The 12,876-nt window shown below is 38.8% G+C and overlaps 1 protein-coding gene across 4 annotated transcripts in view; it reads right to left on the bottom strand.

Annotated features, from left to right (window-relative positions):
* Positions 1–1,137: 1,137 nt before the first annotated feature.
* Positions 1,138–12,876, bottom strand: part of ccnj (cyclin J) — a 19,299-nt gene continuing 7,560 nt past the window's right edge. For all 4 annotated transcript variants that reach the window (XM_062976140.1, XM_008116762.2, XM_008116761.3 and 1 more), the window contains exons 3-6: positions 6,745–6,955; positions 5,266–5,565; positions 5,008–5,167; positions 1,138–3,861 (exon numbers count right to left, since the gene is read on the bottom strand). In XM_062976140.1, coding sequence (XP_062832210.1) covers positions 3,468–3,861; positions 5,008–5,167; positions 5,266–5,565; positions 6,745–6,955 — 1,065 coding nt within the window. In that variant the 3' untranslated portion in view covers positions 1,138–3,467. The remainder of the gene's footprint in view (positions 3,862–5,007; positions 5,168–5,265; positions 5,566–6,744; positions 6,956–12,876) is intronic.

The raw sequence follows: 12,876 nt of genomic DNA, 5'->3' as shown, positions 1-12,876 counted from the left end.
ACATGCCATATTATAGGATTCTCATGAGTTTTTAAACCCAGATTTTACTGGGTTGTTTTGTTTTACTCCAAAATGGCAATGAAAAGCCCCCACACATCCAAATCGTAGGTGTTCAGTTAGTTGTTTTGTTAGGTTTTCAAACAATTTAGCACCTTCTGACATCCAGCCCAGTAAAATTTAATTTTTATGGGACTGTATAGGCATTTCCTCTCCAAAAGAGTAAGCGTTTATCCAAATATTATCAAGCAATACCATTGCTGAGTGTTAATACAGCCACACTGCAAAATTGATACCAGTATTAAAATACCAAATAGTTTATTGATATAGATTATAGTTCTGATATTTCTTTGCCCCTTAATCTACATACACATGCCACTTATTAAGCAAAAAATTCAAAGTATATGAGCACTTCACACCTTTTGAATTTCTTTCCATATAATATAGTAAGGATTTCTAACTCAAAAAACAATGAGTCAGATTTCAGCCAGAAGTATTCTTTTTTTTGTCCATATCCATGCTATCCACACCTAATTATACTATGAATGCATCACGGGAGTTGTAGTTTGGTGAGGCACCAGCAAGCTTTGGCAAGAAGTCTAGACCTTGTAAAACTACAATTCCCAAGATTCTATAGCATTGAGCTATGGCACTTAAAGTGGTGCCAAACCAACTTAATTCTACAGTATAGATGCAGCCTAAGATAGCATGAAGCATAATATATGAACTAGAGAAATACTCCATTCCTAGACTTCTTCCAACCATATATACTCAGAATTCTCCATGTGCATTATTGTGTATGAACTTTGCTTCAAAAGAGGAAGAAAGTTACTTATAACTATTACTTTCTTAAAACCAAGAGTGTTCAGTATTTCAACATTATTCCAGTGTAGATTCAATATAAAGTTGTCCTCAAATTTGTACAAAAAAAAAATCTGACCCTGGCTTCCCCTTTTCCAGAAGGCATCTCACAAAATGTAAACGTATTCACTCTGTCAGTTTCTTTTAAAATAGTGTTTCCTGCTTCACACTTCCTGTCTTTTTGGTTGTTGTTAGTTTTGTAAATCAGACTTTAAGTGTGTGCTGGAGTGCATGCTCAGGTTGTGAGACCAACTTTACATATTCAAACACAGAGACAGATTACTCAAAACTAGTTTTATTTTAAAAAAGAGTGCATAGCACTCGTGCAGATATCTTTGTTGTGGATATTTCTCTCATGACCACGACACATGCATTTTAATCCCTGCAGCAGGAATGTTATGTAGTGTGTTGATTCAGTGGAGAATGACCAAAACCATTGAAACGAAAACAACTGGAAATGGTTCACAGTGCATATTCTATTGTCAATATAATGCTAGAATATCAAACTCAAAAGGCTAAATAATAAATAAATTTAAAAAATTGAAGAAAGCCACAAACCCAATAGCATGTAGTGGATCCTTTAAAAAAACAAAGCAAGTCTAATGACTTAAATACAAACAAGATACCCTATGTAGGCTTTACGGTGTTAACTAGAAAAATTACCCCTCCCTCCCCATAATTCCAGTGTTAATTAGCTAATGGTTTTGAACGTAAAGTCCTACAAGATAGTTTTCTTTGATTTATTAGTAACTCTACTCTGCTGTCTTGCACATGGAGGATGAAAATGAAACCAATGCACCTTGCTGGTATTTCAAGTCATGGATCATCACAAGACTGTACATTCAAAGTATTATTGAGGTAGTCAAACAATGGAGTTTTTCAAATAGAATTGCAAAACTGAGGTGTGTATCTTTCTCTTCTAGATGCATTCTGTATCCTTCATCATTTAAAAATGAAGCCATTGGAAATGTACACCATAGAACAAGACCTTCCCACTCTTAACTATTTTTCCCCTCTGGAGGAAGAAAGACAAAGAGAACAAAGCTAACACTAAAATGAGGATAGGAAAGAAGTAGCAAGGAATTCCCTAGCATATAAAAGTTGCTGTATGAATACCTTCCATCCCTCTTTCAGAAATTCACTTTTTTTGTTAGAGAAGCCTTGAAAAATATATTATGGTACAAAATAATTACCATGAAAGAGGATTGCTTCTCCTCTAAATTAAAGAATATTTTCTTGCAACCTGTTCAGCGTTGTAAAAAAATGGCATTTAGCAATGTCACATTTCTCAAAATGTCAAGTGTTTTAGGACAGTCCCTTCTTCCCTCTGAAAAGTATGTTGCATTAATTTTCATATTCACGTTTTCCAACCCCAATATTCTGCACCCATGCCCAATATTTTTGAGGGCAAGACATCAAGATATTCCCTGACCAAAGATTGCAAATGCTACCCTATAATTCAATTGCCACAGATTTCTTTTTATATCTATCTTGGGTAGGCAACTAATTCTTAATTTGTGATCTAGAGGACCTTCCATAGCAAGCATTCTCTATCATTGACATCCTCTCCCCACTTAAAATAATTCCTCTGATTAAGCTCTCTCACTTCTGACACTTAGTGTGACTTGCCCAATTCACGTCATAAAAATATCAGAATCACTATTAATGTCATAGTAAAGACAGAAAACATAGCTCTTTGAGAGAGGTATAAATTTCCGCTTCTTGTTCCTTCTATAGCCATTGAGTACAAGACGTGCATATCTTGTAAGCACTTGAGTTGTGCTTCCCCAGTGCAAACACTGGGAATTAATGCAATAAAAAAACAACACAGAACTTTTTGGATATAAGTAGTTGGTTGCATAAATTCTAGGAAATCACAAAAGATATTCCCCATCTGTTATGGTACAGCATTGGCTTTGTTTAAAGATAGCACCCTATTCCCCTACTCCTGCAAGTTTCATTAGAAAGCACACTTCTGGGTGAAGGGAATAGCCTGCATGAGTATCTGAATTCCCTTTGGCATTTAGAACAGCAATTAACCTAAGCAAGAGAACTCCAGATCACTACTTCCACAATACAGACCAATATTACAGTAGTTTGATTATTCCCTGAGTTAGTATGACAATTTACCTCTAAATGATCTTAATGAAGACACAAGCTGTTACTGAAATAGAAGACATATATAAATGTCAATCCATTATAATGTAAAACCTCATCCACAGGTATGGATAGGAAACAGCCATTGATTAAGTGAAGAGATTCTCACTTGTCTCCCACTTGGCTCCCCATCTTCTGAAAAATGACGGCACTTCATGGATTTTAATGTCAGTCAATACTGTGCGGAGGTGTGCAATAGTGGTCGCTCTTTATGGGAAGACAAATGCGAATTCAGTGCAGCCAGAACAAAAGTTTGTAGTTGAATATACCCAGCTTCTGCGAGTCTGAAATATTTTCCCCAATATTCTGAGATTTTTAACACTCTTCAGAAGATATGTTCTCATATCTGTAAATTCTGCACCTGAGCTATTTCCGTTTCTATTAAGAGGAGCAACTAGTATCACCCTCCATGTTAGTTGATACTGATAGCAGATAGGGTCCCAGTGTCATTATCACCTCTCAAAGCATGGAGTAATACAAGGATAACGTCCTGCAATCTGGTAGCTTCGGTTGTATGAAACAGTTAAACATGGCTTCACTTCTAATGGTACAGCTAGGGACATCCCAGTAGCAGTCTGCACATGGCCTCGAGCTTGAATACCACCTTGTAAACCAGCTGGACAAGCATGCAGTGGGTAAGATGACGTGGGACCAGATGACACAATTTGCTGACAGTTCTGTTGCGTTGCTGTTTGAGAATACTGTAGAGGGGTCTGATGTGCTTGAATATAGTGGTGTATATGCTGCTGAGGAGGTTGAGCCGCCGTTTGAAATAAACTGGGCTGGGCAGCTTGAGAAGTATGTCCTTTTTGCTTGTTGGCTTCTTTCACATCATTATCATGGGCACTAGGATATAAAATTAAAACTTTTATTTTGTTTTATAGGTACAATTCACAACCCACCAATCCCATGTGTATATACAAAACATTTCAATGTGTCCTGATGAAGACCAGTACTTTCTCTGGCAATTATTTGTGGCCAATACAACAGCAAATGGAGGCCCTCCCACTGCACCTCTGTTTTTAGCATGCAGCAATTCTAACATGGCATAACAATAAAACTATGACTGACATTCTGTATTGCAGTTGAAGCTTTGTAACCCAAAATTATAGATTCGTCAATGTTCTGTAGTCAAGAATGTGATGACTATGGCACATGTTTAAATATTTGAAAACATGTAACATTGAGGAAGGGGCAAGCTTGTTTTCTGCTGCTGTGGAGACTAGAACATGGAATAATGTATTCAAACTGCAAGAAAAAAGATTCCACCTAAACATTAGGAAGACTTTCATGATGGTAAGAGATATTTGGCAGTGGAATATGCTGTCTCGGAGTGGGGTGGTCTCTTTCACTTGAGATTTTTAAGCAGAGGCTAGATGGCATGTATTAGGGGTGCTTTAATTGTATTTTCTTGTGTGTAAGAATAGATTGGACTGGATGGCCCTTGTGCTCTCCAATTCTATTACTATTGCCATGATCGCAAATGTTCCCCCAGTCCATCACAACAGCCAGCAGCAGCATAGGTTGAAAAGTGGTCTGCTCAGCTGCCACTTGAGACACAAGGAGGAGGATGTTTTCAGCGATCAAAGCTAATAAGGACTTGTAGCAGTGGTCCTGCTTCTGATTGTTGAAACCTCATTCACTGGCTGGAGGGAACTGGAAGTGCTGTCTTCCTTGTGCCCCAACTGACAGTGGAAGAGATCTCCATTGCTCCATGTGACTGCTGGCTGTTAAAGTGGGCTTGATGAGTTGGACCAGGTGATGTTACTTAGATATGCATGTGTAACTAAGTAAATAGTGTAGAATACTGGGGTATGTTAGAACGCTGTCTTGTTTTCCCATTTTAGGTGAAAAGGGTAATCAAAATAAATAAACACTTCTGCTGAATAGGAAAGTTATGGAACATGCATGGTTGTGTGTGCATGTGCTAAGATGCTGTTGTAGTTTAAGCATACCAGGCTACCAAAATGAGAGACCACTCTAAACACTTACACCAACAGCCGTTCAATGCATGGCACCAAGAAGTCCCAGGAGTATGCAGTGAGGCGATGGAGTCGTGCCGGCCATGTTGGTGAAAGTCGCAAGATAATCCTTGACGAAGCCACACATGCAGCAGCCACTAGCGAAGGGGCATAATTTAAAAATGCATGATCTGGAGAGACATTGGAGGATCACCGTTAAGTCAAACACAGTATAAGCTGTGGAACTAAGTAAGTATGGGGAATGTCTTTAGAACAAAACCATGCGTACCTTGTAGGGATACTTCCAAAAAGTAGTCAGCATATTTTGCCATATACAACTTTGTCTTTTCCAAGCAAACCATTGGCCATCCATCATGGAGATCCGATTCATGAACAGCAATAGAGAGATAATAGTCAATGAAGTGAGCTGCTGTTGGGAGGCAGAGGTTCCACTGAAAGGTTTCCAATAACAGCAGCTCCATGTGCAGCAAGTTCTGTTTAGTTAGGACCAGGTTCATGTTAGTCATACAGCCCAGGTTGTTTAACTGTTCAAGTTTAGGCACACTGTCTTCCTTTTCTTCAAATTTACCTTGAGAGAAATGAGAAGGTGAAAAACCATTACACGGTTAAGTATTTAATCAAACAGATTATGTATGTTTCCATATCGAAACATCATATCACTAAATGAGAAGATGCATTGTTAAAAACAGTCGCTAGAAGATTAGCTGTCACCATGTTCTGGGGAAAAACTGCAATTCCAATTCCAATATACTTTCTATGGAAAGCACAACTGAGTGTATTTTTTGCTAGTGACATCCTCATTTTCAATGGATAGAGAATCCAACATATACCTCCAAATATATATTGGAGATAACCTTTTTTTAAAAAAAAAATCATTCAGGGTTTGGGAGTGAGTATATGTGTATATTTTAAAGGTTTAATCAGAATATTTTGTCATTTGGGCTGCATAACTTGAAAATAATCTATTTGTATCTTCACATTTTCAAATTCAATAAAGAACAAAAAAATTGTGGCCCTTTAAAGACTAATAAATTTTATTTGGCATAAGCTTTTGTTGACTCTACCCAACACCTCAGATAAGATTTGTTGGTCTCTAAAGTTCCACAGGACTCGTTGTTTTTTCTTTAAAAGACTAAACACTTTTGACCCAAAACCTATTGAAGTAGCTATAATAATTCTGGAAATCATTCTGCTCACAATGAAAAATGTTCTGGCATCGGACACAGGGATATGAATGAAACTATTTCACATCTCTGCATCTCCCTTGCAGTTTTTAATAGCCTGCAACATTTTGTGATTATTTGGCATACAACAGGTTGGAAAACTGAGCAGTGTTAACTGAGAATAGGAAAAATGGGCAACAGTTGTAAAACTTTGAAAAAAAATTGACATTGTGTATTTAAAGAAGGGAGAATACCACTAAGGAAAACTCAAGCAGAAGGATATTCAGGAAACATTAAGTGACAATTGGGAAATGTTCTAATATATGTTGGGTTTGGTAGCAATTGGGTTTTGAAAACAGTTAACCAAGAAAGTTGTAAACTCTAGTCTGTGGAACAATGTGAATAAAAGGATACAGAACTTGGCCTAGTGTACGAGAACTGGAACTCAAGATGATTTGGATGTATGATTCTCAAGAGATCTAGAGACCAAAGCCTCTCACTTGCTAGACTTGAGTAAGGGCCAAACTTGTTCATTTGCTAGTCTGAGTAATATCAACTTGTTAAGCCTGTTGCTTTATACTTACTCGCTAAAAGCAAGCAGGAAAGAGCAACCACATGTAGCTGTTGAATGGAGATGTCATAACGGTCCATAAAGAGGTCCAGTAGATAAACAGCAAGATGTCGAGCAGCTGGACAGAGTCGGAAGCGATTGCTCACAATGGCAATCAAGTCTGCAAAATATCTTCTGAGATTTAATTGCGGAGACTGGCCTTTATATGAGGGTAGCTTCAGCTCCTAAGTGGAGAATAATCCAGAGAATAAGTATTTTCAGGATGACACAACCACTGTTTAGGCACTTGTACCACAAGTAACTAGTATTAAATAAATGGAAAAGACTACCATAATTTAGGAAGCTAGGTTTATAGGCTTCTTCAGATGGGGCAAATGTGTTGACAGGCTGCAATATGTCTTACTGTAGTTGTTATTATTTAAAATCCAAATGACTTTTCTATTGTTCTGGACTATATTCTGACAATTCCCAGCACCAGCAGCTATATTTCACTCTCAGCTTTGAGGGATTTTCTTTTTAATTCTGAGACATATCAGAACAACAAGTTCCCTTCTCCAACTACCTTAAAAATTATACTGCATTAGATACTAATTTTGTGTCTATGCAAAATAACTGTTTTTTTAAAAAGAGGAGAAATGTCATCCTTCAGACAGGAGAACTACCTCAATAAAACCTACCCCAGTTTTAAGGAAGTACAAGCAACTGACAAACATGTCCTGCAAGGAGTGGAAATGTGGATGCAGTGGCAACAGCAATAAACTAAGTGTAACAAAAACCCACAGAGCTAAAACACAAGCTCACACTTTAGATTTAAATGGAAGAACTCATGAAAAACAAACATTGTTAGCAATATTCCAAAGACAAAAGCAGGCGATTTAACTGCAGAATGTAAATCCAAGTTTTTCCAGTTTGAAATACAATACGGCATAATTGGGTATGTTCAAGCATAAACAAGTACAGTATGTTACTATGGGATAATTCTCCTTTGCTTCACAAACTGTTTGTGACCATGCTTATTTCCTGCAGCTTCCAAGGTTTTATGATGAAAAAAGGCCAGAAGTTTGATTCAATGTGGCATGACATTATACAACATAAAGGAATCCAATTGTGGCGGCCAAATTATTGAAAACTTTGAACAGAATTCTCAAGATTTTGCTTTTGGCTGCAAATTGGATTTGTGCCGAGGTTGGGAGGCTTTGCTCTTTGCCCCTACGCTGTTACTCCAATTGAAATTCTCTCCCTCTAACCGGTTTTTAGGCAAGGAATTTGGAGAGATTTCATAACACTATTTAACAAAATTTGAAAGTTTCCTGCATCATTGTGCGATACTTACTTTGAAAGTACAGTACTTGTTAAACTCCAGAAACTTCGTTTTTGTGGTCACCACAAACTATATTGAATTGGTTGAGACTTGATTCATTGAAAAATTATAGTAAAATGTGCTGCAGGATGTCCCGCAAAAACAATGTTTTTGCAGTTAAATAAACCTTTTCCATGTTTTTATGATAGAACCAATTAGGAAATTACATTTAAAACCCAGGAACAAAAATCATGTTACATAGTGCAATGGGAATGCTATGCCTCACCACAGGTCTCCCACAATACATGCAATGTGACATAGCTTCTGAAATATTAATATTTCTATTATGTCAGCTAGCAGAAATGGAACCTAAATGAGATATCTCTGTCTCTCTATGACCAGAATTGTCATGGCACACTACTTGAGTAAGGAGCCCCAGGTGGCACAGTATGTTAAAGCACTGAGCTGCTGAACTTGCAGACTGAAAGGTTGCAAGTTCGAATTCGGGAAGCGGAGTGAGCGCCCACTGTTAGCTCCAGCTTCTGCCAACCTAGCAGTTCGAAAACATGCAAATGTGAGTAGATCAATAGGTACCGCTCGGACGGGAAGGTAACGGCGCTCCATGCAGTCATGCTGGCTACATGTCCTTGGAGGTGTCTACGGACAATGCTGGCTTAGAAATGGAGATGAGCACCAACCCCCAGAGTCGGACACAACTTGACTTAACATCAGGGGAAACCTTTACTTTTACCTTACTACTTGAATTTTAGTTATGGTACATATTGTTTACCACCCTAAGTCCCCCTGGGGAGATAGGGCAGGGTGCAAATAAAGTGTTGTTGTTCATGTTGTTGTTGTTATTAAGCACTGTGTTCAACTATGAGTTCTCTCTATAATCCAGTACACCGATTTACTTCAACTGGACAAGAACTACACAAGATCATTGATTTCACTTCAAAGATGTATCTGGTTTCTAATTTAAATCTGGACCGAGCATCCAACAAATGGGAATTCAAGCAGTGCAGGCAATTTAATCATTTTTAGTGGACCTAGGAATCAACAAGGCCACCCTGGGGGCATGTGCCATTAGGTCAGTGATCCAGGAAGTTGCCCAAGATCAAAAGGACAGTCCTGGGTTTACTGTCTGCTTGAGGTATCATGCCAAAGGGCACAAGGCTCTTGGGAAAGAGTTAAACTGGAAAAAAAGACTTGCAACTATGAATCAATATCTGACATTTGCAGCAATTACAACTGCTGAGACAGCATTCCTATGACTGCAGGCTAGTACATACAACAGGCGTAATATATAGGTTCCAAGCGTTTACACAGCTGACAGTACTGAATCAGAATATTAACTAGTAATTCCTGTAAAGTCCTAATTCTTCAGGGAGGGTTTATGTCAGAGTTGCACAGATGTAAGCATTCAGGCAGTACAGTATAACCTTCCTTTGTGTAGCAAAGCTGCCCTTGGTGACCACATATCCTTTTAAATACTCCTTGAAAAGCACGGAAATCCTCCCCGAAATAGGTACAACTCTTCACATATTTGTGAAAAAAAAACCCACTGAAAGTAAGCATATGGCTTATAAGTACAAGCAACATTTTTAAAACCCTCTGATCACTTCAATTTATTCTACTAAATGCTGGCAGAATTTGACCTCCTTTATGGAATTTCTCTACAGGAGCAAATGTTAACTACACAACAAGAGTTAACTATTTCCACACTGATTTTTTTAAATCTGTGGCTTGTAACTGTTATTATAGCTAGCCTATGTAAATAGAAGGTCAGCTGCCATCCTCTCCTCCTTTTTGCCTTGTTTTATTTGTGTTGTATTTTGAAATGGTCATATGATTGGTCAAATAAATAAAATTATTATTATTATAGCTAGCTTATGGAAAAGAAGCCTGAATAGATCCAACATTATCTGACCAGGATCTTAAACACTTAGTCAGCTGTCATAATGTTTCTAACAGCCACAACTGAGCCATTCTCATGTTTGCCCCAGTGGCACTGCAATCTACTATCATTCTACTACTATCATATTTCTATCATTCTTCATGAAGTTCAGCCCCATTCCCATGAATCTGTGTTCAGTAACAAGCCAGGTCTTCTATCCAGGTTCATAGGTTTCAGGACAAGCCTTCAGAAGTTTCCCTGATGGAACCTTTCAAGCAAAGGCGGCTCTGGCAACACAGGATGCTTCCAAAATAGCAAATGGATCAAGTTCAATTTGCATGCAGAACAATCCACTTTGGCAGGAATTACACAGACAAATCAAACAGGCCAGAATCCTGTATCAGCTCCATAAAGTGCATCTATTATTATTACTATTATTATGTTTATTTATACCTGCCTTTTTCTCTCCACAAAGACACTCAAAGCTGCTTCTACATTGGAGAAATGATGTGGCTTGGCACCATTCTGAACTGTCATGTCTTAATGGCATGGTCATGGAAGATGCAGTTTGATGAGGCACCAGAACTCCTTGGCAGAAATGGGTAAAACCGCTTTAAATCCCCTTCGGGGGAGATAAAGTGGGGTGTAATTAAATATAATAACAATAAAGACCTTGTCAAACTACAACTCCCATTTGTCGATAACACTGAATCATGGTAATCAAATTGCACTAATTCTACAGTGTAGATGCATCCTTAGTTAAGTAGACTTAAGAATAAGGAACTTCTCTCTTGCCCTGGCCTCATCAAACCTGATGGAAATGCCATTAATATATTATTTTTAAAAATTAATTAATTAATTAAATTGACTTATGCTCAGCTTTCTGCTCAGCTACCAATGACCTCCCATAAAATTGTCATTTCTTTCTTTGCAGCTAGAATGGTAATAATGTCAAAGGCTGGATCGACACTGCCATATAATCCAGATTTTCAAATCAGATAATCCAGATGATCTGCTTTGAGCTGGATTTTATGAATCTACACTGTCATATAATTCAGTTCAAAGCAGATAATCTGGATTTTATATAGCAATATAGATAAAAAGGTAAAGGTTTCCCCTGACGTTAAGTCCAGTCGTGACCGACTCTGGGGGTTGGTGCTCATCTCCATTTCTAAGCCTAAGAGCCGGCATTGTCCGTAGACACCTCCAAGGTCATGTGGCCGGGATGACTGCATGGAGCACCGTTATCTTCCCGCCGGAGTGGTACCTATTGATCTACCCACATTGGCATGTTTTCGAACTGCTAGGTTGGCAGGAGCTGGGGCTAACAGCGGGCGCTCATTCCGCTCCCGGGATTTGAACCTGGCACTTTTCGGTCCACAAGTTCAGCAGCTCAGTGCTTTAACACACTGTGCCACCAGGGGATATAGATAGATATACAGATATATAGACAGATGGGGCCAAAATCACAGTTATCACAAATGCAGCACAGTTACCTAGATTTACCCATCTGTAACTGCTCTGTATTCATAATTACTTAGCCACACTTTTCGCAATATTAAACAACACAGGAGGCCCATGAAATCTATTCAAGTTGCTGTTCCTGGAAAAGTAATTGGGTAACCCAACCAGAGAAGTCTGGCATAGCAGACCACTTGATGAACCAACCTGGACACAGCATATTATTTGAGAACTCAGAAATGCTAGACCAGTCTAACAACCACCTACACAGAAAAGCCACTGAAATCCACAAGCACATAGACAACTTCAACAGGAAAGAGGAGACCATGAAAATGAACAAAATCTGGCTACCAGTATTTAAAAACTCTAAAATCAGGACAGTAAATAAAGAAAACACTCTGAAAACAGAGGAATTCTAGACATGAAAAAATCAGGGCCAGCTAACACCTTTCAACAAAGGATTCCCTCAGGCAGGAGGCAGCCAGGCTTTAAATCTGCAAGGCCATTCAATGCTAATCAAGGTGACCAGTTGCAACATTCATACTTGTCTCAAACAGACAAGAGTTCTTTCTCCCAACCTGGACTTTCCAGATATATAAAACCCATTTGCTTAGTTTCCAACAGACCTCACACCTCTGAGGGTGCCTGCCACAGATGTGCGCAGAACATCAGGAAAGAATGCTTCTGGAGCATGGTCATACAGCCCGGAAAACTCACAGCAACACAGCAATTGGGTCTCTTCTTTAAAGAAACAGGGTTATCGGGATGGATGGGTCAATTTGGCCACCCTTATCTCAAGTAAAGAACGAAATTATTTGGGGGGCGGGGGGCTGTCACACCACATAGCTAATGTTGTGTGATTCCATGTTAATTGACTTGGTTGCATCCTGTGAAATTCCGGGATTTGTAGTGAAGCAGTAGAACTTTCTAGCTGAGAGTTGGAACCACAAATGCCTGGATTCCACAGGATGAAATTACAGCAGTTAAAGGGGAATCACTTTTGCGTATGTGAAAGGGCCCCAGGTGGAGATGGGGAGGTTTGAATGAAATCCTTGAACATCATGTAACTTTTCTTTCTTCTGAAATTGTAGGGAAAGCACTTAGCACAAAAAAGTTGATTCAGCCTCCCTCCTCTTTCACACTCCTTTCACAAAAAGAAACAATTCCAGTGTTAAGTACTCCCAGATCTACATACTATGTCAAGCGGCTACCATGACTCAGACAACACAACACAACTCAGACTTCTCAGACTTCCTTCATGTTTATTTAGACTCCAATCCACAAAAGAGATGCAATAGACACACCCAGGCATGCCAGTCAGGATACAAACATTCTTTTTGTAAACAGAACAAAGCTTATGCTCACTGAACCTCCTTCTATACCTTCTCGCACCCCTTTCAAATGATGCTCCTGGGGGTCGAGGGCATCCTCAGGAATCAAATGAGGGTCTGCAGATAGAAGGGTCCAATTAAAATTTCCTTTTCCAT

Source organism: Anolis carolinensis, chromosome 3 (assembly GCF_035594765.1).
Source record: "Anolis carolinensis isolate JA03-04 chromosome 3, rAnoCar3.1.pri, whole genome shotgun sequence".
In the NCBI taxonomy this organism is placed as follows: Eukaryota; Metazoa; Chordata; class Lepidosauria; order Squamata; family Dactyloidae; genus Anolis; species Anolis carolinensis.
Note: the sequence above shows the minus strand (reverse complement) of the source record. Positions and strands in the feature narration are given on the sequence as shown.